The sequence below is a fragment of the Fukomys damarensis genome, unplaced genomic scaffold (genome assembly GCF_012274545.1).
Source record: "Fukomys damarensis isolate Sample0158 unplaced genomic scaffold, DMR_v1.0_HiC HiC_scaffold_16, whole genome shotgun sequence".
NCBI classification, from domain to species: domain Eukaryota; kingdom Metazoa; phylum Chordata; class Mammalia; order Rodentia; family Bathyergidae; genus Fukomys; species Fukomys damarensis.
In genome coordinates, this window is record NW_022900928.1 from 24,120,993 (window position 1) to 24,147,519 (window position 26,527).

At 32.5% G+C, this 26,527-nt stretch overlaps 2 protein-coding genes across 2 annotated transcripts; one reads left to right on the plus strand and one right to left on the minus strand.

Moving 5' to 3' along the window:
* Window positions 1-9,175: 9,175 nt before the first annotated feature.
* On the minus strand, window positions 9,176-10,129 carry LOC104857883 (olfactory receptor 51I1). The gene has a single exon (XM_010617953.1). The coding sequence runs from the start codon at window positions 10,127-10,129 to the stop codon at window positions 9,176-9,178; it is 954 nt and encodes a 317-aa protein (XP_010616255.1).
* A 13,211-nt stretch (window positions 10,130-23,340) lies between these two features.
* LOC104857882 (olfactory receptor 51G2) lies at window positions 23,341-24,291 on the plus strand. Its single transcript, XM_010617952.1, has one exon. It carries the CDS (start codon window positions 23,341-23,343, stop codon window positions 24,289-24,291), a length of 951 nt encoding a protein of 316 aa, XP_010616254.1.
* The last annotated feature ends 2,236 nt before the right edge of the window (window positions 24,292-26,527 follow it).

The window sequence follows — 26,527 nt, forward strand, 5'->3', positions numbered from 1 at the left end:
ATTACCTTTGTGTACTTTGGATTTAACATTTCTAAAACTAAAGTCACTTTCTCTATACAGTTTGATGTTGTATCTGTGTGATATATTATCCAATAATCTGCATAATATATGATATCCTAGCTGAAGAATTCATACCTAGTATACATTGACTAAATATGTTACTGCAAACCTTCACTGAGGTAGTCTGGTGAGATTTTAGTCGATCGTTTTAAAGTAACAATTTTCTCTTTATCAAAAAAAATTTTCACAAAAGTTCCAAAAGCAGTATTATTTTATAAAGTAACAATCCAAACTCTCCAAAAGTATCAATTTAGATAAATAAAAATTTATATTGATACATAATAGAAACCTAAAGGTGTTTTAAAAATGATATGACAAAATATCTCAAAGAAAACTTTTCACACACAGGCCTTCATTTGTTTTCTTCCTTAACTGCAGATGTCTTTTTTTGAGGGGAGGGCAAAGTCTTTCTATGTACTCCAGGCTGGCCTCAAATTCACGACTGTCCTCCTGCCCCACCTTCCAAAGGACTGGGATTACAAGCATGTGCCACCACACTCAGCCAAGTCTCGGTCTTATATCCTTCCCATGTTTTCAATAAAGTAAAAATTAGTACACATAATTAAAATGTTAAATAAAGAGATATATTTATTGATAGAATGAGTTCAACAATTTTTCTAGGGTAAAAGAGAATGAAAGGATGAGATAAAACTAATTGTGCCAAATCCGGCCCGAAATATATTTCTTAGACTTTGGCTTTCATCAGAAATGGTGCAATGCTTGTTAAACCAGGAATGAGTGAGCCTCAACCATGGAAATACTGACTCCTAGTTCTGGGTGGGTTCAAAGATTTCTGTAAGTCTAGGGCTGGGGATTTAGCTTAGTGGTTCCACAGCTTGCAAGGACCAGAATTCAATCCCTGCTCCTGTACAAAATCCAAAACCAAAACAACAACAACAAAACCAAGCAAACAAACAAAAAAAGATTATGGTAAGCCTAACAATTTTTCCTATAATGCTGCTATCCTGGGAATCTAGTTTTGATTGCCAATGATGTATCAATAATATGAAAATTAATTCTGAATAATTATGACAAAAAATGACTAAAAACTCGCGGAAAAATAAAATCAAAGTTAAACAAATAACATGAGATTCATTTTGGGAGATATGATATGTGACATCTAGATGGCCAAGAAGAAAGGAAAGAGACATGGAGGGCAGAACTATATAATAACTGTGTGTGTGTGTGTGTGTGTGTGTGTGTGTATAATATATATATAGTATTGAGTATGCATATACATGCTTCTCGCCATCAGTTTGAAAGAGTACATAAAGTTAACAAAGAAGTGATGAGACTAAGCCCACCCTCATCTCCATGACATTTTTGAACGTGGTAGAAAATAAGAATATCTTCAATGTTTATTGATAACAAGAAAATTAAAAATTATGAAAAGGAAAAAAATCCATGAAATTAAACCATAAATGTATAACAGCAAAGTGATTCTCTCCATGTGTTAAACAATTATTTTTCTTTATTTCCATCTAGAGTTATGTAGACCTCTAGCTGCCAATGAAGTATGACGGCAAAATAAAGGCATTTTCAGACACATAAAAACTTTTGAAATAAATGTATTGAGAAACTTGTTGAAGAATGTTCTCCGTAATAATAAGTGACAAAACCAGGAAAATTAAATAAAGTGAACTAGGACCCTGGGATTCTCAAGAGTGGTAATATGCAAATGACAAGTGGGAAAACAAGTTTGAGAACAATAGTAGCAAACTGATCAGATTAATTTTTGTAGTTATTTGCTAAAAGAAACATGTTAAAAAGAGAAGTTTAATCAACAGACTAAAAAGCAAAATCAGCAGTCCCTATTTCAGTCCTTCTAAAGGAAGTTTGTTTCTCCTTAAACAGGCAAGAACGTTTTCTATTAGAAGTTGAACACAAGGCCAAGGGGCACATCAGTGGCGCTACGAGTGCTAAGCCTGCAGGAGGCCCTGAATTCAACAAAGGAAAAAGAAAAAATATCTGCACATATGAGACTTTTCCAAATGCAGATGATTAAATGCAAAAATATGATGCCGAATAAAATCTGATATTGTTATAACTAACCGTTTGAGTGCAAGAAAGATGAGTGGATTTACTTGTATTTTAGAAACACTTAAGTGATGCCCTGGTTATTACAGTACAATCTCTTTGGAGGACACTTATTTTTCACATAAGATTTAGCTCTTCCTAATAATAGTTAGAACTTATTAGAAAATATTTCTGAACAGTAACAACTATTTCAAAATTATTGATAAAGACATGTGAACACAAAAGTAACTAATGTAAAGCTTAAATTAATAAAATGTGAAGGAGAAGTAAGATAAGGACAGGAGAAATAGTGGACCTTTTAGAAGTGGAAATCTCAATTGTAGATACACAATCTACAAAAGTGGGAATAAAAATGTGCTATTATATAAGTAGAATAATAAGAAATATGTATATATAATATTTAAATACATGAACAAATCAATAAAATAACAATATGAATGATATGGATTTTTTTCTTTACATGGAAGGAAGCAAATCAGACTGCATTTCATAAATGAGAAATGCCATGAAATCAGGTGCAGATTTATCTGTTATCCAAATAGAAAATTATTAAATTTAAATTATTTCATGATATCTACCATTTCTAGAGTATCACATGACAAGAAGGCTATATTCTGATTTATGAAGAAGGAAAAAAATAAACTGCTAAGCTGGAGACTTTCATCTCTTTAAATCCTGTCCTTGTTATCACAAATTTCACTCTTAAAAAAAAATACCTGGCTCCAAATCCTAGAAGGAGCACATTTTCCAATATTTCTCATGTAACTCAGTGCATGTTGGACATCTCTCTGTACACATTATATATGCATCTTCTCTTTGGAATCCATTCATACAGGATTTCAGTCATTACATATGATTGAACACATATTATAGGTAAGGGGTTTTATGCTCCAGGGATATATTGAAAAAGTACAGTATCTCCTGCTGCTAATAAAGCGTACATTATTATGTGAGAATTTAGTCCTGATGTCATTTCTAAAAAATAACATGTAAAATCTAGAAGTATGATTGTATCATTTTTTAAGTGAGCTAAATGACTTTTTCTCAATTGTATCTTAAAACATTTCACAAACTCTAAAAAGAAACTAAATTGCATAGTTTTCACTCACTGTAAAGTCATTATCATATGGGAGAGAATACTTCTACTAGACATACATAGTTAAATTTCTAAAAGTTAAAATTTTAAAAATACAGTTAATATTTGGATTACTTAAACAATTTATATGGGGGACACACATTTTTACTTTGCTCTTCAAGAATTACTGATATTCAATGTTCTACTAAACTAGTATGTATGCTATAGGGCTGAGATACTACTTTTAACACTTTGAATGGTATATAAAACTAGATATCAAAATAAATACCCAAAGCCATTTCCAGACTTGTACTAATGTGTTTCCTCTGACAGAGTCCAGGTATAACGTTAACATAAAGATGTTTCTGCATGTGTGTGGAATGAAAAGGACAACCGTATAATGTCAGGAGAAGGCATAGTGAAGAGAATACTGTACCTGTCAATGGAGAGGCCAGGGGATTGTCCTCTGTTCATGTTTGAGAGAATAACTAAAAGGGTAACCTAGATAAGGCTTTTAAGTCACCAAAGGCTTTTAAAGCAAGTTGACATGATGCATACATTTTCATGTAAGAAAATTCTCTCAGGATGCTGAGTGGAGAATGACAAAAAGGAAGGACAGGATGAAAATGAAAATACTTTGAGACTCTTTCTAGGGAAGGTCTGGTATTAGGGTGTGTTTGACTTTTTGAATAAAAGCAAATGGGCTTCAGCCATTATTTTGGACAAGTGCGGGCATGGCTCTTCAATCACTACTACATAAATAAAGCCTCCTGATTTGACATAAGGTTATGCTCTTATAATATACAAGTCATATCTTGGAAGCATGGTCCCCTCAACACCAACACTGTAGGCAGATGAATGTTACCCAGAAATAGACGAAGCCACCAAGTAACATTTTAGTGCTCAGGAAAAAGAATTCTAACCATTACATTCTTTTAAAAAAATTTTGTTCTCCATCCACATGCTAGGTAGAGTCCATGTTACTCTAATATTTAAGATTACCTTGATGACTACGGCTGGAGAACTTGCATGGGCCGGCACTGCAAGTCTACTGACTGAAGTTTTGTGGGAGTACTTATTGATTTGGCTAATGGTCCCAATGGTATCGTAAGAAAGCTTTCATTCTCTCTCTCTCTCTCTCTCTCTCTCTCTCTCTCTCTCTCTCTCTCTCTTTCTCTCTCATTTTCTCTTTTTACTTTTCTATAAAATACAAACACATAAAATTTATATTCCTAGCATAACAATTGGCCAACCATTTCCCACATTTTTCACTCTGTGGACTTAATGGGGTAAAAAGGGAGTTGTTTAGGAATGTTCAACCACAGGATCATCAGATAAAAAGTTAACTGAGGTGGCCAGGGATTTAGCGCAGTGGTTCGGTGGCCTGCCTTGCAAGCGCAAGGACCTGAATTCAATCCCTGGTACCAAAAATAAATAAATAAATAAATAAATAAAATTAACTGAGGAGTCTGAGACCACTGCAGAAATATAGCTATCAAAATTTTCAGACACAGTGGACATTAGTTAAAATTTTAATGAGATGTTTGTGATAACTAGCTTTCTTTTGTTGTGGTGATATGAGAGAGAGAAGAAAGACAAGATTAAGATAAGCCTTATTTTCTGAGACAAATCATGATAAGCAACAATAAAGTTTGAATCATTAATCCATGATGGAGAAACAATTGATATATTTTATATTGAATCTTAAATTCACTGGAATAACAAGGATCCAGAGGAGTCAGATGTTTTTTAAATTAAAGTTGGAAAACTTACAGTATAAATTCATAATACCATCATAATAAAGATAGAGGGCTGTAAGCATAAGGATTATCTTACAGTTTATTGGAATGCATTAGATTGTTCAGATATAGACTGCTTATTTGACAGATTTAATTGACAGCTATATCAGGATAATTTAATGGGTGAAATTTAATCTTTTAAAGAAATATTGTTGGTAAAACAATATATTCATATGGAAAAATAGAATTGTTAGTTCGATGTTATATATAAAATTAACTGAAATTGCAACTAGACTTAAGTGTGAAATCTAACATGATAAAGGCTCCAGGTGATATTCTCATAAAAATATATTTAATCCTTGGTTAGGAAATGACTTAAAAGATGTGAAAGATAAAATAAAGAAGTAGTGATTTAGGCTTTAGCAAATATTTTAAAGTATACTGTTCTCTGAAAAACACGACTATGAGAATGAAGATAATATATACTGAAAGAAAAATATTTTTTTAAAATTCCACAAAGAAAGTTCAATACTACAAATAATTTGAAAGTGCAGCCATAATGCAGTGGTTAGAAAAAAAATGATGGTATTACTGTAGTTATCATTATTACACTTATGAATTTAATTTCTAATTCAATGGAAATACTATACTCAAGAACACAATTCATTGTTTATTTGCTTATTTTGCTTCTGTTTTCTAAAATAGTCTGCTATGCAGTAACGACACCCAGCTCTACCATTCTACCACCTTGACCTGAGTGAGTGGAAGAGCAGTGGCCCATGTGTTAATGGCTAAGAATGCGAATTATTAATTGTCAAGGATGTGATCCTGAGAGTTTCACAGACCTGCTTCTTATTCTAGCATATGCTGTTTTAGACTTTTACCTTGAAAGTCAATTAACCTGAATTCAATCTGTAAACATATACTTCTGTAACAGTAAAAAAAATATTAACACTAGTATGAAATGGCTTAGTCAATAATTTATTCATCAACAAGGGAACTATAAGATGTCTTGCGATTACTTGTGAAACAAGGATAACAAGAGTGGCATTTTTCATAAATGTTGGGGTAAGATTGATATGTTAGTCACAAAGTAAGTTCATGTACTAGCCACAATAGAAAAAAACCTTTGGGATTATTTTTCCATGCTCTCTGAGAAGAAACATTACCATGATATAAGTTTTTAAAAAATTATAATCCATTGTAGTATTATGAAATGGCCTGAAACAAAATAAATTAAAAAACAAAATAACTAGTCTACAAACAAAGGAAACCATCTGTTGCATCTGATAGACAAAATGAAGCTTTATATTGACAGGAGAGCCAATGTTCTTTTTCAATTTCTGTGTTTGCTATATTTCTTTATAAATGAATGAGAAACAAGAATACACCTCACCAAAATGTACAGGATTCTTGAATTGAATACAGTTAAGAAGCAGATAAAAGGATGCTTTCTACTCTCCCTTTATGTGCCTGAATTCAAGACATTATTTTACAAAGACAAAAAATAGCCCAGAGAAACTATTTGGTATTTACACATGTGTGACTTATTTCACTTAGGAGTATATCCTCAATATGTATCCATTTTCCTATGAATGAATCTAATTTATCATTCTTTATGGCTGAGTAGTATTCCATTTCATAGAAAACCACATCTTCTAAAGGTGTAGGGAAAGTGGGAAGGGTAGGGGAAAGGTAATAAGGGAAAAGAAAAAAATATGAGAAAATGAAAAAATGGAAATAAAGTGTTTGTAAATGGGGAGGGGAGGAGGGGGTGAAGGGAGGGCAGGGACAAGGGGAAAAAATGAGAACCAAGACCTGTCATGTAAAGGTACAAGATCCCAATAATGAATGTAACTGTACTGTATACCTAAAATGTACCAATAAACTCAATTAAAAAAAAAGAAAAGCCCGCTCTCTCCAGCAGACATAGCTAAGGTTAACCACTGAAGACAGCATTAGTCTCTCAGTATTCTTGAGATATCGGAGGGGTTTATATTAATAAACTTTACTTTTATTTGCTGATTCTTTGCTTTCCTCTCAATTTGCTTTCCACAGAGACTCGATGCCCAGTGTGGATTTTGTCTTTATGCCTGTTCTTTTTTTTTTCCTTTTTAAAAATTGAATGTGTTGGTACATTCTAGGTTTACAGTACAGTTACATTCGTTATTGGGATCTTGTACTTTTGCATGACAGGTCTTGGTTCTCATTTTTTCCCCTTGTCCCCACCCTCCCTTCTTTATGCCTGTTCTTAACACACTGGTTCCTATGTGAAAACAGAGAATAGAAGTGTCCTGTGTACACTGCAAAGGAGAATCAGACTTCTTTATTCCTATATGACACATTTTCTTTGCACACCTCAGCATGATTTTACTATAATCTTTATTTTATTTTATTATTTTATTTTTTGGTACTGGGGATGGAACTCACGACCTTGTGCTTACAAAGCAGGCGGTGGAACTACTGAGCTAAACCCTGGTCCATTATAATCTTTATAAAATAGGAAATTCTTTTTTAGTTCAAAATATCTGATCAGAAAAGATATTTCTAAAAACTTGTATGTTCCTCATTTTTAGAGCTCAAATTATTTACCTATGGGACTCATTTCAGCACAAATAATGCAGCAAAATTTGTTTTGTGGAAAACAGAAAAACTTTTTATTTATGAGACTTCCTTATACACAACTACATGAGTCAAATCTGAATAAAATATATAATTTACATTGCTATATGAGTATGTATATTGCTGTGAAGTTTGGGTCAAGGTACAGGAAAAATATTGCAAATGAGACAAAAGGGTTTGTTTTTAATAATTTTTATTTGAATCTGTTTACATTTTAGTATAATAGCTATACTTATGTAACAATCTCATTTGCATTTTTAAAATAAAAATAAAATAAAAAGATAGTAAAGCAGTTTTAGAGTCAGAATTTCTTTCAATTTTTGCTGTGCCTTCATATAGCAATTCAAAGCAAGCCCCAATCTCACCCACTGTATTGTTCCATATTGTGATATTTTACAATTTTCATTACCAGAATGTAAGCTATCTGACTTTTATGATTGTTATCTGCAATTCTAATGACTGTTGATAAGAGATATTAAAATATTTTCTGGATGAACATTTGAACTATTATTTAGAGCATCTAAACTTTCTTAAAGGAGCTTTAAATTCTTGCTGATTCTATTTCTTTATTCCCACAGGCGCAAATAAGTCTTTCTTTTTCACTTGCCTCCAACTTTGAATCCAGTAGGTGAAGTCTTCATTTACTTATGACTCTAACTTTAAAAAAGAGAATAAACTAATTCCCTTTTCCTTTTCAGCAAGTTAAAGAAGAGAGATTCATCCTTGTTTCAGAATTCAGTATATAAATACCTATTCTAAATACGAAGCAGGAAGCGAAACAAATTACAAATACACTATGAACTGAGTGAAGTAACAGCACAAATAAGAGTAACCGTTTTGCAGACTCATACATTTTTTTCAGACAGCTCCTTTATCTTTTATTAATCAGAACATCAATCAATATCAAATATACAGTCATAAATTCATCCTCTTTGAAATTTTAATGCCTCACTTTAAGCACCATTGGAAATCAGGCATTATGTGACATCTTTTGTTTCTCTGTTACTAGCCATTAATTGACACTGGGCTGTCAGACTTAGACCCTTCAATTTAGCATTAGCTCTGATATAATTTTTATTCAATGTATATACCAGAATCATTAAAGCTGTGTTTCTATAGACAATTCTTCTTATTCCTACCAATCATCATCCATGGTTACAGTTACAATCATTTATTTAAGCGTTCTGCCTGTCTTCCTTTTTTTTTTCTTTTTATACTAGGGATCAAACTCGGGTCCTTGTGCTTGCGAGGCAGGTGGCAGAACCACTGAGCTAAATCCCTGGCCCTGTCTTTTCCCAGTCCTCTCTGTGTTCATTTGCAGTACTTTATATTAAACACTTTCCACTGTGTTACATTCTCCAGGCCTTTTTAACTTTTATTTTGATAAGTGTTTTATTAAGTCACTAAATTATCCAGGCTTGGTTTTAACTTGTGATTCTACTCTTCAACCTCCCAGGGCACTAAGACTGCAGGCATTTACCACAATTCCCAGATTAATCCCAAAAAAGGGAAAAACTTGAACATATTTTCATGTTTGAACTCCTGGTGCCTGGTACACTACTTGGCAGATAGTAGATCCTGAATAACATTGTTTTTTTTTTGTTTGTTTTCAGTGATTGCACTTTCTGATACAGAGAAAATCTCATTCCCCAGCAACAACACGTTGCACCCAAAATCTCTTGCGCAGGGCAGTTTGGATTTGCCTGGATTTTAGGCTGTAGACCAGAGGGTTTAGCAGCGGTGTCATGAGGAGGTAGGCGTTGCTCATGGTGGTGTATAGAATTGGGGAGGTCTCCTGGGTGTAACGATGCAGTACTGCAAGGCTGATGAGGGGCAGGTAAAACACAAGCACTGTGCACAGGTGACAGGCACAGGTCTGCAGTGATTTCCAGTTCCCATCCTGGATCCCCAGTTTCATAATAGTGCCCAGGATCTTCATGTAGGAAATGAGGATGAAGACAACATCCACTGCAAATGTGCAGAGTACACAGACCAGTCCATAGACACTGCTGAAAGTAACATCCCCGCAGGCCAGGTTCAACATATCTGGGTAGTAGCAATAGGAGTGTGAGAGAATATTAGTCCCACAGAAAGAAAAGGCCCTGAGAAAAAAAGGCAGTGGGGCCAGTAGAGTGGCTCCTCGTATGAGGGCAGCCCCACTGAGGCAGGTGACAGTACAGTGGGTCAGAATCCTGGTGTAGTTCAATGGAGCACAGATGGCAACCAAGCGATCAAAAGCCATGGCCACCAGGACACCTGACTCTACGGAGGAGAGGGTGTGGATGAAAAACATTTGGGTCAGGCAGGCATTAAGGCCAATATGGTGGACATCAAACCAGAAGATGGCCAAGACACTTGGCATTGTTGACAAAGAAAGGCCAAGGTCAGTGAGTGCTAGCATGGCCAGAAAATAGAACTGGGGCTCATGAAGATTCTGTTCCATCCTAACTAGGAAGAGAAGAAGAACGTTACCCCCTAAAGCCAGCAGGTACAAGAGACAGAAGGGGATGGAGATCCACATATGTGCAGCCTCCAGACCAGGAATACCAATAAAGGAAAAAGTGGGCCAGGTAGAAGTGTCATTCAGAGCCAACATGGTGATATGTTGGTAAAACAGCAGCCCAGGATGCTTGAAAACTGTGAAAAAGAAATTGTGTGTCAGGGAAGTCAAAATCCAGTTTGGAAGAAGCTTGTTTATACATGTAGTTATAAAAGTGAGACATGAAGAACTCAAAATTGAATATCAAATTTCATTGATGAGTATGCAGAAAAGCAAGAATTCTATTTTGCCAATGGTATGCAAAACTGCCTTTCTGGAAAACATTTTGGCAATTTCCTTTACAGTGAATAAATATATGTCTATCATACAGTTACTATTACCTAGAAACTCCATCCAAAATAATTTACTTAAAAAATAAAAACACATCCCCACATATATACTCTTAAAAATGATTCCAAAAGCTTTATTAAAGAGAGGGGGGAAAAACTTAAAAGAAACAAAATAGCAAAATTTAATAGATAAATGAACTGTGATCTATGTAAATTTAATTTTAAAAAGGAGAAAGGGATAACAGCACGATAGATCACTTACATGCTGTGTGAAAGAAGACAAATACAAAAAAGCAAATTCTGTATGACCTCTTCACATTAGAAAAGCAAAAGTCACAGTGATAAAAGGTTGGTCAGAAGGCTAGTAAGGAGTATGAAGAGACAGGTAACAAATATACTTGAAGAGACTTTTAGGAAGATAAATACGTTTCATACCATGATTGATGTGATGATGCTATGACTTTATATGATTTTAAAATAACATCAAATTTTACTTTTAAAATTTATAACTGTTTGTAATGGGAATGGCAAGCCTCTTGCTGCAGCCTCTCACAGGTTTACACCACTGTGTAGATAAAATTGATGATTTATTGTGTGTAAGTAAAAAATCCAATAGAACTGACAAAAATTAGTTTTCTGTTTCATGACTTCTTAATAATACTAAATCTTCAGTCATCAAAGTATATGCTTTCTGGACTACTTCTTGCACTCCTCTTATTCAATTCATTCATAAAGAAAATGCCACTCAAGCGTGTGATACTGAGGTTCTTCAGTAACATTATTAGCGAGTCAGTCATCCATTTACCGGTTAATTATTCACCTTGTTGATACTGTGGCTACGAGGAGCACAGGGTCAAGGACCAGACTGCCAGGTTTGAGTTGTTACCCTATGCATTACTAACAGTTAATTTTTTAAATAAAATACTGTCTCTGTGCCTGCTTCTCTAAGTTAAAACTGGGAATGCTAATCTTACAGTCCCTAGGACTATAAATGGAATAACTAAGAATAAGTAAATTTAACTAGAGGTCATTTTAAATAAATCTCACCACTATTCTCTACCATAATTATTGGTGCTTTAGCATAAACTCTGATCATTTCTCTTCAGAAATCACTCTATCAAGTATTTCTCAGTGAATGCGTTGTTCATATATTTTGGAGATCTCTTTGTAATTATAAATTCATGTCCTTACAACTTTGTTTAAACCAGTTGCTCTGACCAGATCATTTAATTTTCACTGTGCCTTTCAAATTTCGTGCATTTCTGTTCAATCTTTAATTAACCTTTAATTAACCACAGATAATATTTCTTCTTGAGAGTATGCCCTGACCATTTAACAGAGAATTAAACTTTGTTCTGAATATTCCTGTATTTATCTCTATAATTGCACTCATAAAGTTTTGGAATCTGTATTATACTTCTTCCCTATCACATAGAGTACACATACTTGAAATCTTATTTATTTTTATCTGAGATTTAAAAAAAAATAGGTATTATGGTGAGTGATTTTTATATAAATGCATAATTTACTTAACGATTGGAATAAACTAATTGACTACTGAATTCCAATTTTTTTACATAATAATTTATAACAATGGCACTATATTTGAGAATCTCTCTGAGGTCTATTACTGGAATATGATATACCAAACGCAGCACATAGGAAACCTCCTAAAACTAATCACTTAACAGTTGCTTCTGAGCTTTCATAATACTCAATTCAACACAAATTTATGCATAAATAAAATATAAGTATTATAAAATAAAATTCCATATTTACATTACTATAAAAAACTAATCATGATATATATAAATACTTCTGTAAAACAATAAAAATCTCATCATTTGAATTGACTATATATTAAAACTATGTATGATTTTATTAACATCCTTTGCATAAACTAGTAGGATATAATTGTTCATATGAATGAATTTAAATATATACATATACATTTCTGTCTAATCCCTTTAAAGTACTATTTGTATATTTGAAAGCACTGTAAAAATGTAATGTTATGTGTTTTACCAAGTTCTGGTGACTAAGAGCATCTTAAATTTTATTGGATAAAAGAAAAAAGAGAAATAAACAGAGAAAGAAAAAGAAATTATCTGAGATACAGAGAGAAATCAGAGAAGGAAGGAAGGGGGGAAGGAAGGAAGGGAGGGAGGGAGGAAGCAAGAATAGCTGAAGAACAGCTGGTGCCTGGTTTGTCTTCGTATTCCAGTGGTGAATTTGGTACACAACTACTGGAACCTAGTACATGAATTTGTATAAGCAACCAGACTAATTATTATTAATACTGTATATAACATAAATCTAAGTAATATATCAACATTGAATGCATGATGTTTGAAAGTAAATGTATGTTGATGATTCTCCCTCAAATTCTAATCAGAATATTGTAGTTATTTTTGTCCAAATAGTTTTAGAGTGTCCTTGATGAAAGTAAGTTAACTTTGGAAAAGCATATTGTGGCTTCATGTTTATTAATTATACTCATAAAATACAAGCTGGAGGACTCAGGGGAAGGCTAGAGAAACTAAAAGCATAGTCATAAAGTTTTAAAAATCTGGAATTAAAAATTCATCTGTTTAAACAAAATGTGCACATGTGATTAAGAGATAATCTTTAAATACATTTTTGATGAATCCAAGAAATATTACTTAGAAAACACAGATAAAATTAAATAATAATTTACCTTTAAAATCACTTTACTAATTAAACACAGTATCTAAAATACAATATAATCTTCAAGTTACACATAATCTAGCAGCATTACTATTCGTATGTATTAATCCCTTTAAACTTGGAAACTAGTTTCTGTTTCATTCATTTTTACATTTAAATTTTACTTTCAATTAGTCATTTTCATTTTTACATTTAAATTTTACTTTCAATTCATTATTTTCATGTCAATTTTCTTGAATGAAATTTCTTAAGGTTAAGATGGTATTTGATCTTACTTATCTCTGAAATATTTCACTCACTGCAGAATGAAGGGCCTTTCTCTTTCAGAAGAATCTGTTTTCAGATTGTGCTTTGCTGTAAGACACTGAACTCTGCAGCTCAATGTGAAGGTGAGGCTTACTTCTAGGGTTCAACAATATGTTACACACCTACAGGAGAGGTCTCCTAGGTACCTCAAGAGCTCTACTGAGATTTAGAAGGCTTTAGGGATTCCTAACTGTCCTAGGCAAAAACTTTAAATTTATTTTCTGCCCAGGTGATATAAGAAAAAAGGGAACATATTTATACTTTCCAGAGTATTTTTCTGTATTGGAGATAAGAACAACTGTCATTTTATCAGATACTGTGCGTCTGATCCACTTTTACTTTATTGAATGAAAATATAATAGAAGTATGCCAAGATATGACCAATTGTTTTCAGTTTTAAATTATTTGGCAGATAAATTAATTTTAAAGGTTTTTATCACAAATATGCATTTACATATTGTCAATGCTTAATTTATATAGAACCATTTTATATAATTTTTTTAAAAAGCCAGGCCATCCCCAGGTAAAATAAAGAAGCCGTATCTCTCTAAATTTAAAAATTACATTAACCTAATTTGGTACATTAACCTAGTTTAGTATGTTACTAGACTATTATTCTATACTTTATGTTTTTTTCCTCTAAAGAATTTATCAAAGGTGATTTTTAAGTTTTAAAGATGTTTTCTGAGTTTTAAAAAGTTGCTTTATATTAAATAGATAGTAGAATAAGGATGTAATATAAAGAATTAAATATCCCTTTAGTGATTTTTTGCAGTGCTCATATTTTGTACACTTGCCAGTGTACTTCTATAAAAAATCAAATTATGGGTTTAACCAAAGTATTTTTATTTTCATATTTAGCTGGTGACAAACATCCTTTCAAAAATGTTGAATAAATTTGTATCCACAGAGGAGGTGTAAGATAGTCTGTTCTCCTTTCACACCTGCTGATCTCCAAAATGTTCTAACATGTTAGACAAAACATGTGCATTGGTAGTCATTTAATTTGTATTATTATATTTAATATCAGTTATGATAACTTTGAAAATGTGTTGTTGGGCATGTCTACATTTTACTTTATAATTTTCCAAGCCAGACATTTTAAAGCATTCAAACTGATATTTTTTGGAGTAGTTCTAATTCAGGTGTACTTTTATATTGCAAAATAAGGAAAAAGTAACGTTTTTTCAGAAACTATGATTTAGTGAGGGCAGTTAGTTAAGGAACAGTATTAAATGCAATCTTATAAACAGAATAAGCTTCAAACTCATTTCTTCTCTTTATGTCTTTGACCTAATTCTAACTCTCACAAGACAAAAATACTTTGCTTCTAAGAGTATTCTGGAGGATACTAGATAGTATCTTTTTTCAATGATCAGTTTTGAAGTATGATGAAATATAGTAAATCTAACCATTTTAATGTGGACTATTCTATGAATTTTCACATGTATGCCTTCACATAAGCATCCTTAAAATAACAATGTAGACATTTTAAGTGCTCCAAAAATGTTCTTTGTATATCTATGAGGCAATTCATTCTTCCGTTGTCTCTAGATCTTTGGAGCAATTTTTCTGATTTCTGATCACACAGATTTAGCTTTCAATGAAGGTCGTATTAATACAGTCATATAATATATTGATTTTTTAAAGTAAGTGTATGCTTGGGATTTTGCTATATTGTTGCCTACATAACATTTAACATTTATTACTTGATATTTAATCTATTTACTGTTAGGACCTTATCCTTTCATCATTCAAAGAATATATGGGTTAAGTTTTGGAAATTCACAATATAGGCCAAACATTTAGGTAATAGTTTTATATGTGAACGTTCTTATTTAGTTGTTTGAATACCGGTGAGTGGAACTTCAGTGTAAAATAAGATTTCACGTTTTCTATTATGTGCATATGAGTATGAAAATTACTCCAAATTCTTCTCTGAGACCTGATATTTTCCCATTAATATCTGTTAGAGACATAGAGATAATTCATGGTTTTAATTTTCATGTATTTAATGGCTAATCATGTTGAAATTTTTCATATCATATTTTCTCTTAGAATGTGTCTTCTTTGGTAAAATAATTGTTAAACAGTTTGCACATTTTTATAATGTTTTTATATTTTCTTATTGCTGAATTGTGACAAGTCATTATATAGTCTAGATCAAGGTCTTTTTGCAAATATGTCCTGAGAAAATATTTCATTCCAGTCTGTGAATTATTTTTCATTTTGTTAACTGTTAGCATTCAAAAGCAGTTTTAACATGGGAAAGCAAAATTTATTTTCTCTTTCAGTTTTATGATTTTTGTGTCACACCCAAGAAAACATTTCCTAATTCAAAGTAAGAATTATCTCCCATATTTTTCTAGAAGCCATAATTTTAGGTTTCATATCCATGTGTATGATCTCTTTTTAATTATCATAATGACAGCATTTATGTCAAATTATACTGACATTTTTAAAAAAATCAACTGACTGCATATGTAAGACTGATTTTGAAATATTCATATTTTTATCTGTAGACCTATTATGTAACTAGTAATATACTGTTTTAATTATAGAATTATAAAATATCTTTGAAATCAGCTAACATACCTTAGGTCTTTTCATATTACAATTAGAATTGTATTGTATTATCATTATTATATGGATATACACCTTGAAAACATAGCACTGTATTATTTAAGTTAAATTTATTTCAACTGATACACAAAATTTAACAACAGACCTGAAATTACATTTGCTCCAGAAATTATTCCCAAGTGTGCAAAAAAGATCTTATGTACAAATTATCTTACTGATTAACCTTTTTTCCCCTTTGCAGCACTGGAGGAATGCATCATCACAGGAAACTTTGAAGCATACTCTATTAGACCTTATCTAACACCAATGCTTTTCTAAAATTCTCTATTCCTTTGCAATTATAAATTTATGTTACCTTCAAAGTATCATTCCACTTACTTTTTTCTATCAATTTTTTCAACTCATGTCTCTGCCAATATAAAAATTGATAAATATAGATTTGGGAGTAATAGATAATATTTACACATAGTCTTCAAATTCTACTCTTAAATGATTATCAAAGCTATCTACTCTTCTATCTGTGTAACTAAGATTTATTGTAGAAGCTTCTTTAGGAAAGGTAATATTTCTTCCTTTTTATTCTAAAGTAAGTCTCAGATAGACAAATCTTATCATACTGAAAGTCTCTCAAAGGGGCCAATGTTTCATACACTTATGTGATTTGAATATGTACCCTCATGAAGTAGAGATAGAGTGTACTACTAGTGGGATACACGAGTCTGTCACAGAGCGGATGCACATAGATTGAGACAACAGTGAGTGACTGGTAACACACGAGCAATGAATTTGTCCTTGCCCCTTCCATATTGGTTCTCTACCAATACTGCTGGCTACCTAAATCAAAAGTTCAACACATATTTAATTCTTCAAAGATGGAACTTTTGGAAAAGAGTTTCTCTTTTTTTTTCTTTCTTTTTGTTGAGGTTATTGGTACAATCTAGGTATACAATACAATTACATTCATCCTTGGGATCTTGTACCTTTACATGACAGGTCTTGGTTCTCATTTTTTCCCCTTGCCCCTGCCCTCCCTTCACCCTCCTCCCTCTTATTACCTTTCCCCCACCCTTCCCACTTTCCCTACACCTTTAGCCCTTTACTTCCTATTTCACATTATTAATTGTCTCATTAGGATCCTGTGTACTATTATAGTTTTTCACACCAAAGAAACTATTCGGTATTTCAGTTAAAGAAATCTCTGTATGAACATTAAAAATAAGGAATCCTAAAATAAAACTAAAAAGGAAAGTAAGAGAGAAAAGGCAATGATGTAACATCAAAATAATCCTTAATTCTGGAGATGAAAATGGTCCCTGAACATATTTAAATTGCTTCTCGCTCTTATAGTCTTATCTTATTCTTTTTTCATTATTTAGGGAATACTTTATTAGTTTCTTTAATCAAACCTACATAGATATGACCTTACATATTTAGTACGATGTGTTACCCCTGTACACATAGAAAAAAATAAAAAATAAATATAAATTAACATTTCTAGACCAATATGATTGTCCATTTCTGGAAAAGAGTTTCTCTTGTGCAAGACTTTCCTGGTAAAAAGAGATAAAACGGAGGCAAATTCCCAGAAGGCTGGTAGAAGGACATTCAAAGTAAAATATACCCTTTAAGCATGGTGTATCATGGAGAACTTCTGATGTGAGTCCTTCAGACAGTCTCAACATTATAATATAATTATCTTGGCAGATTTCTTAGTGCTGTTCCTGCCCTCCCCACATGAAATAATTCTTTTATGTCCACTGAAATAACCTATGACAACTAAAACCAGAGTAGTTCTATTAATAAGCAAAATATTCACTGACGGAAAGCTTTCTAATCCAACTGAGTATGAAAAACTTACTTTAATAAGTGAATAATCTGCAACAATGCATAAGATTCTAATAAGATTACTGACATTTAGAAATGGGAAGAAAGGAGCTAAAGGTGTAGGGAAGGTGGGATGGGTAGGGGAAGAGTGAAAAGGGAAAAGAAAAAAATGTGAAAGAATGAAAAGATGAAAATAAAGTGTTTGTAGATGGGGAGCGGAGGAGGGGGTGAAGGGAGGGCAGAGGTAAGGGGAAAAAATGAGAATCAAGACCTGTCATGTAGAGGTACAAGATCCCAACAATGAATGTAACTGTACTGTATCCCTAAAATGTACCAATAAACTCAATTAAAGCTGAAAAAAAAGATATACTGCTACAATATATGATCAATTTACAAGAAAAAAAATAAAAAGTGTTCTTCTCTAATAAGAGATCACAAATAAAGTCAGCATTTGGAAACTCAATGAAAAGAAATAGGTGATTTACTTTGTGGACAATAAGAAGGAGAATTATGAGTTATGAGTTTTGGACCAAGGTTGGGAAAGTAAATATAGATGAGATTGAAAATATATTACTTGTACAAAAGAGAAGAGTGTGTCTTGATAGAGTTGCAGATGAAGATTATCAGGTGAGAATATTTATAGAGTTTTACCATCATAACTCAAGTAATCTTAACAGCAGTAGTTAAAGTTTGTGACATAAAAGTTTATTCTTGGTGGACATGCGATAAGACACGAAAAGTAGTCCTGGCAAGTAAATTATTGTGTGGTTAGTGAATTATGCCCTTATCAGTTTTTCTAAATAAGTTTTAGTTTTCTAGATAATCATGCTGATTAAGTAAATCTCTTGGCAATAATTAATGAAATATTTGGATAATATATTTATCCATTTATACATCTATCTCCCTGTGTAATAATTTCTTTGACTAAATAAGGAAATTGGCACAAAGAACTTTATTTTACTTTCCGGATAGAGTCTATGGGCATATGCTGCTATAAGTTATATTGATCATTGCATGAATAGGAATGAAACAAATTATTGCATTTAGTAAATCTGAATTTTGGTGTTGTATATTGTTTAATTCAAGTCTGAAATTATATAGAATTTTTACTTATCCTTAAAACCTCAAATATGTTTTTTTGTTTTTTTTTTTTTGGTACCGGGGATTGAACTCAGGTCCTTGCGCTTGCAAGGCAGGCCACTGAACCGCTGAGCTAAATCCCCGGCTCTTCAAATACGTTATTTTTTTATGACTTTTGTAATGCTATGTAATATGGGCAGTGCTCATAGTGTCTTAAGAACGAATAAGAATTTTTTTAATCCTATTGAGTTTATTGGTATTTTTTAAGTATACAGCACAGTTATATTCATCCTTGGGAAGAACAAATAAGATATTAATACACAGTTATTAATACACATTTTATAGGAAGGGGATATTGATTGCATTTAAGCAAATATGTAATTATTTAATATCTTTTCTGTACTAGGTTTTGATATACTTTGTTAAAGTGATAAGTAATTCTCAAGCAAGTGAATATCAAATATCAAGTTTTTCAAATGAAAACACCCATTAGTGGATCATTTGTGAAGTATTTTTAGAAAGCAATGACTTTACCTTTCAATTCAAGAAAAGGAGGCTTCCCCAGAGACCATAATCATCAAGAGAGAGCTGCATGAATAACAAGGAAGCTCAAATCAGGTCACAGGCTTTCTTGACTTTTCACAAGAAGGTGAGAGAGCTTCCTTTGCCGTACCTGTAGCAAAGCTCTGCTTTGAGATGTCAGGTGAGGGAGAAAACCTGGCTTACTTATATCTGGAACAGGACTAACATCAAAGAACTGCATAAATCAGTGAGTGCAGAAATTTTATTTCATTATACAAGAAGTCACAGGTACTTACAGGATGTTTCTTTCCTTGAATCCATCCTTGCTTAAGATTCTCAAGGACTTGAGCAAACAAAATGAACCAAATAAAGAAGGAAGCTTAAAATATTCCTTAAATGGAGATATAGAACCATTCTCTCTAATTATAACATGACTGTGATGTTTGGCCTCATTCTTGAGCATAAATACTTGGTGGACCAAAGAGTATAGATTCTAAAAATGCTTAAATAAACAGATAAGCATGAGAAAATATAAAGAAACAAATAAAATACTCCAAAACCCATGAATAAGAAAGAGGCAGGGAAAAGAATCTTGGCACTAGTTCCTTAATCGTGAAAGGGAGGATAATTTGGTTTAAATAGAATGTGCTCTGGCCAGAGAGAGTATGCCAGACAACATTTTCTATCCTTAAAGCAAAACTCAATATTTAAAAATAATTGTGAGAGAGGTCCTGAGGCTAATATCTATTTTCTGAAGATAATGTACATAAATATATTGATCCTGTCTTATTTCTTCTGAAAGTCTGAAAGTCTCATCCAAATTGACATAAATTGACATTTTGAAAAACTGAATAGCATGCCAAGTGAAAGTCGAAACCAGCAGACACGATCCCTGTGATTCTCAACCTAAATACCAGGGCAATGAAGAAATTTTAATGAAAAAATTCTGGTGTTGTTGTTTTCCTCTAGGACTTTTCCCCTGCCTGAAGATTAGAGTAATGTGTGATTTGAATAGGACCAGTTAGGAAATCTTCAGGCCACTCTTGGTAGGGTCTGTATGCCCTAAGCGAAGAATTAAATTCTGATTGCATATCTCTCCAAGACCTGTGACTTTGGATAGGTAAAATGTCGGAATGATTAATATATACAACATTTGTACAGCTTACCATTTAGGAAGATAACTGCACATAGATATGAAGAATGACATAACTATCCATTTAGTTTTTAAAATGTAGAATGTGATGACAGGTGGGTAAGAAAAAAATATGTGCTATGCTCTCTGTGGAAGGAGACCTAGAGTAGTTACAGCAGGTTTTATCTGAATAAACGAGTTTCATAACACAGAGGATGAAAATGGTTTTCTGCCCCATACACTGTCGATTATCCTGGAATATTTGGCAGACTTCCCACTTCTTCAATAAAAGCATCTAATTGTACCACATTAAATCTTTACTAAAATATTAAGTATAATTTATAATTATATTGAAAAGCATAATTTATATCATGCAGATAGAAAAAATAATATTTATTTTATGTGTGAGTGAATAAATAATATCTGTATTCAATGAAGTCAATATAATGGTATTATATATTTTTACTTTGAAAGTACTAATCAATATACACATATACAATATTTTAAAGTATATTTGTAAACTGTCACTAATTTACATTAAAATTATTTGGTCCTGTAACAAAAATGTATATGGGTGTAATTTTTAAAGGAGTTTTATACAATCTAAGCAGTATTTAATATTGTCTAATTATAAAGAAAACATTTTATATGTTCAACTTTAGAAAAAAACAGTTACACTCAAAAATAAATAAATTATATGGTAAAAGTTCATTTAAAATTCCATGTATCACAAAATAATTTTTTAAATGTAACAAAAATTTAAAGAATTAAATGAAAACTATATCCAAAATACCATTTTGCATACCGATAATGGTGATTAACATTATTATTTTAAACCAAAAAGTATTATATAAGATTGAGAAAAATTCTTATAAAATTTAATTTATGTGCTTATGACATGCAGAAAATACAGAATATTAAAACCTGTCAATAACCTATCTTTTATGTGTCATTATAAACAAGCTAATAAGAAACTTGCTGGTCATGATCTTCTATTGTAACTAAAACTATTGGTATGAATTTGGATGAACTTTACAGTTGTACTCTCTTAACTTCACAGAATACATTCTAGGAACTACAAACAGTAATAAACCCCATACAGATTGTTTTTCCTATGCAGAAAAGGCTGAGATCAATTAAATGCCCCCCCGACATTTTCACTAAGCACTTACCAGACGATTTGTTTTTACCTTTTGCAGTTTTATGAGTAAGAACAAAAATAGCATGGATTTATTTTTTTCTTTATCCTAATTTCATATTTAGAAGTTTTATTCTTTGCATACATCTTAGGAAATGCCACCTAAGATTTTTTTTTTAAATTTCATGATTACATAAAAACTTTTCAACATTTCAAATAAAATAAACATTTGTGCTTTCTCTTTAGCATATCCAAATTGCCAAAATCACTATTACAAAGTAAAATAATTACATGAGCATAGCAATACTAAGCCACAAAATTGGATCTGTTAATTCAGACAATGCCTAATTAGTAATGGGCAGGTGTGTGACATAAATATTTTGAACTAAAAGGTCATTACTATTTTGGGAGCCTCCAAAGCAGAATAGCATGGAATACAAGGCTACCACAAATGACAGGTAATTTAAAATTTAAGAATTGGGGTTTTTCTAGAATGATCCTTGAATATATGCAGACCACAGCTGGTCATGAATGTCTGAAACTGGGGAAGCAAAATTATGGATGAGTGAGCATCACAATATTTAGTGGAACAATACTTAGTTTAGATTTTCCATTTTCAACATCTCTATGTCACTAAAATGTGGGTAAATGAAATATTAAGGTTTAAATTTTTTTAATTGCTATCAAAAGGCTGCAATATATGGAGACACTGATGAAGAAACTCTTGTTATTTAGTCTGGAAGCTCAGATGCTATATATCAGAAACAGTCCAATTGCCCATCAGTTGGAGACTGGATAAAGAAGGTGTGATTTTTCTATAAAATGGAATACTACTCAGCTATAAAGAATGAGAAATGAGAGTCACTCACAGGAAAATGATGCACATAGAGGTCGTACTCTTAAGAGAAATAAAAAAGTCACACATAAATACTAAATAGTTTCTCTGGTGTGAAAAACTAAAAGAGTAAATAAGATCCAAATGGTATAGTTGACAATGTGAAATAGGAAGAAAAGGGCTCTAAAAATAGTTTCTCTGGTGTGAAAAACTAAAAGAGTAAATAAGATCCAAATGGTATAGTTGACAATGTGAAATAGGAAGAAAAGGGCTAAAGGTGTAGGGGAAGTGGGAAGGGTAGGAGAAAGGAAATAAGGGAAAAGAAAAAATATGAGAAAATGAAAAAATGGGAAAAAAGGTTTTTGTAAATAGGGAAGGTAGGAGGGGGTGAAGGGAGGGCAGGGGTATGGGGAAAAATTGAGAACCGAGACCTGTCATGTAAAGGTATAAGATTCCAATGATGAAAATAATTGTACAGTATACCTAAAAATTGCCAATAAACTTCAGAAAAAAAGAAAACAGTAATCATATTAAAAATCTACCATTGTGAGTTTAAAATGGGAAAGAAGAGAAAGAAAAATATAAGACAAGAAGGGAAAAACAGAAACAAAGCTCTTGAAAATAGGAAAGGGTGAGGGGTAGAAGGGAGGGGACGGGAATGGGAAAAAACAAGAACTAAGATATATCACGTGCAGGTACAAATTCTCAGTGATAAATGTGATCATAATGTATACATAAAATGGGCCAATAAAGTTAATTAAAAATAAAATGGAATGCACAATGAGTAATCGACTGAATGTAAATCAAATATGAGCACCTGTTTTTTAAATAATACATTCTATTTTAGGAAATCCATGCTCCCTTGGCATCATGCTCTTTGTCAACAGCACAAACTGCATCTTCTCCAGCTTCCTGGTCACAGGCATCCCAGGGCTGGAGGCTGCACACGTCGCGATCTCCATACCCTTCTGTGCCATGTTCCTCATTACCTTGGTGGGCAACTGGACCATCGTGACAGTTATCTGGAGGGAGCAGACCCTCCATGCACCCATGTACCTCTTCCTGGCCATGCTCGCTTCCTTTGACCTGGGCCTGTCTCTCTCCACCTTCCCCACCATGCTGTGCATCTTCTGGCTGGATGCTCGAGAGCTGCCCTTCCCAGCTTGCTTCACCCAAATGTTCTTTATTCACACCTTTCAATTATTCGAGTCTGCTGTTATTCTGGCCATGGCCTTTGACCGCTACGTGGCCATTTCCCATCCATTGCACTATTCCTCCATCCTCACTCACAGAGTGATTGCCAAGATAACTTTGACTATCTCTGTTCGAACTTTGACTTTGCAGCTTCCTATGCCTATCCTCTTGAAAAGGCTGTGCTTCTGCCGCTCCAATGTACTTTCTCATTCCTATTGCCTGCATCCTGACATCATAAAGCTCTCTTGCTCTGATTCGAAGCTCAATAGCATGTTTGGATTCTTTGTGGCTCTCTTCACCTTTGGACTCGACTTCCTCCTCATTCTCCACTCTTACATGTTGATTCTGAAAACTGTGCTGAGCATTGCGTCCCATGGTGGGCGCCTCAAGGCTCTCAATACCTGCATCTCTCACCTGTGTGCCGTGGTCCTCTTCTTCACCCCCATGCTCTGCCTGTCTATGCTGCACCGCTTTGGCCCAAGACTTCCCTCCCGAGTCTACGTGACCCTGGCCAATGTGCACTTCCTCATCCCTCCTGTCATGAACCCCATTGTGTATGTGGCCAAAACCAAGCAGATTCGAGACAAAATCCTGAAACTTTTTTTAAAAAAAGAAACTGCAGAATAACAAGTTGCATTTAAGACATGAACCTTGGGAAAGTAATGTAGAAATAAATCAACACTATTCCACTATTCCAATTCTTCCAACTGAAGCAACTTCTCTGTATATATTTGCATACATGTAAAGAGAGAAGCAAAGAAAATATCCCAAGATCTTTTTCTTCAACTTACACTATCCATGGCTACTTTTTAGCTATAATCTTGGCTTAAATTTATTATCCAAATTTCTGCATATTTTGTTTTATATTGACATTTATGTTTTATCAAACTTTGGCAATCTTTTTATTTGTCATTTATTCCTTAATCATTTAAATGATACATTTCTATTAGATTATTCATTTCTATATTAACAATTTCATTAAATGCATCTGCATCTAGTTTGAATATTTTAAATATGCAAACATTTCTCTGTCTTCAATTTTTTACTATGTTTTACTTTGTTTTCACTGTGCTTATGGAGGTGGATTAGTACATTTGATCAAAATACAAGATAAAAATAAAACAATCACAGTGATAATAAAAAATGTTAACAAAATCAAACACCTATTTTTCAGTCTAAATTTTCTCATATAATGGAGATATATGCAAAGATATCTTTGAACATGTTTAAAGAGTGTCTGTGCATGGATATGGTAACCTTGATTTATAAAAAAGTACTTATAAATATTTTTATAAAGCAAACTAAGAAAATTCATTCATTTTATAAATTAGAACATAAGTGAAAATTTTTCACTATTGAATAACGGAAGTGACTTGTTTCAATTTCTTGACTGAAAACATTTTGTTTTACACAGAATGGCTCTTACGACAGATAAAATGCAGATGTGTTTTTGCCAATTTTAATGAAATGAAAGTACTTATAAATATTTTTATAAAGCAAACTAAGAAAATTCATTCATTTTATAAATTAGAACATAAGTGAAAATTTTTCACTATTGAATAACGGAAGTGACTTGTTTCAATTTCTTGACTGAAAACATTTTGTTTTACACAGAATGGCTCTTACGACAGATAAAATGCAGATGTGTTTTTGCCAATTTTAATGAAATGTCATGCTGTGTTTAAAATAAATCAGTTATTCAAAGTTGTGTATTTTAACCATTTTATATACCGTCATAAAATATTAAAATTCTGCATCTTCTCATGAATTTATTGCCCTCAGTATCAATACAAATTATTGTCATCAGTATTTTTACTTGTATTTACTACAGTCTTTCTGTTTTCTAATTAATGATATTTTTATTGTCAAGCAAATTGAAGCACGCTTTCTTCAAAGCATTTTTCCAGAATTCCTTGATACCATGTGTATTACCTGTCACTCCCTCCGTCATAAGGTATACAGTCCAATCTTTTGAAGAAAAACAAAAGATTAAAATAATTTTTTCCTCACTTATATTGTGACCTACATCATAAAGAAAGGGAATCTGGGTTGAGCATCTGGGCCGGTTCCTCATTTCTCACTATTTGCCATCAATGTCATTACCTTGGTCCTCATCCCTGTGACTCACTTGCACCGTGGACCTTCTGTCTGTCATGCTTTCCCTTTCCCCAGTAACACTGTTTGATTTTTTTCTATTCATTTAAGTTTATTGATACCTTTTAGGTACATAATATGATGACATTCAACATTGAGAATTTGTACCTTTATATGATATATCTTGGTTCTTATTTTTTTCTGCATTTCGCACACTCTTTTCCCTCTATCTCCCTTCCCATTTATAAAAACTTTATTTCTATTTTTGCTTTTTCTCATATTTTTTCCTTTCCATTCTTTCCTTTCTTCTTTTCTTCCCATTTCACATAACATATAATACATTTTGGTCCTCATTTACACTTTCAATTTTTCACACCAGAGAAGCTAATTGGTATTTAAACATGTAAATACTATTTAATAAATACTATTTATTTCACTTACATGCATGGCATCAATGTGCATTCATTTGACTACAAATGTCTCTACTTTATCATTCTTTATGGTTAAGTAGTAGTTCATTTATTAAAATAAAACACATCTTCTTTATCTTGTCACTAGGTGATGGGCATTTGGACTGTTTCCAAGATTAAACTATTACAAACTTCACTACTCTAAACAAAGGTGCCTATATACTGGTGGCATGATGCTCATAATTTTCATTTATTTTCTATGTTGACTATCATACAAAAACCCATCACAAAGAATTATTAAAAGTTAACTTCATGGAAAATATTTTTGAAAATCATGATCTCGTGAATAACATCTGTGA

What these genes read in the sequence shown, in the direction of transcription:
- LOC104857883 (XM_010617953.1), bottom strand. Translation starts at nt 10,129, where the DNA reads ATGTTGGCTCTGAATGACACTTCTACCTGGCCCACTTTTTCCTTTATT.
- LOC104857882 (XM_010617952.1), top strand. Translation starts at nt 23,341, where the DNA reads ATGCTCTTTGTCAACAGCACAAACTGCATCTTCTCCAGCTTCCTGGTC.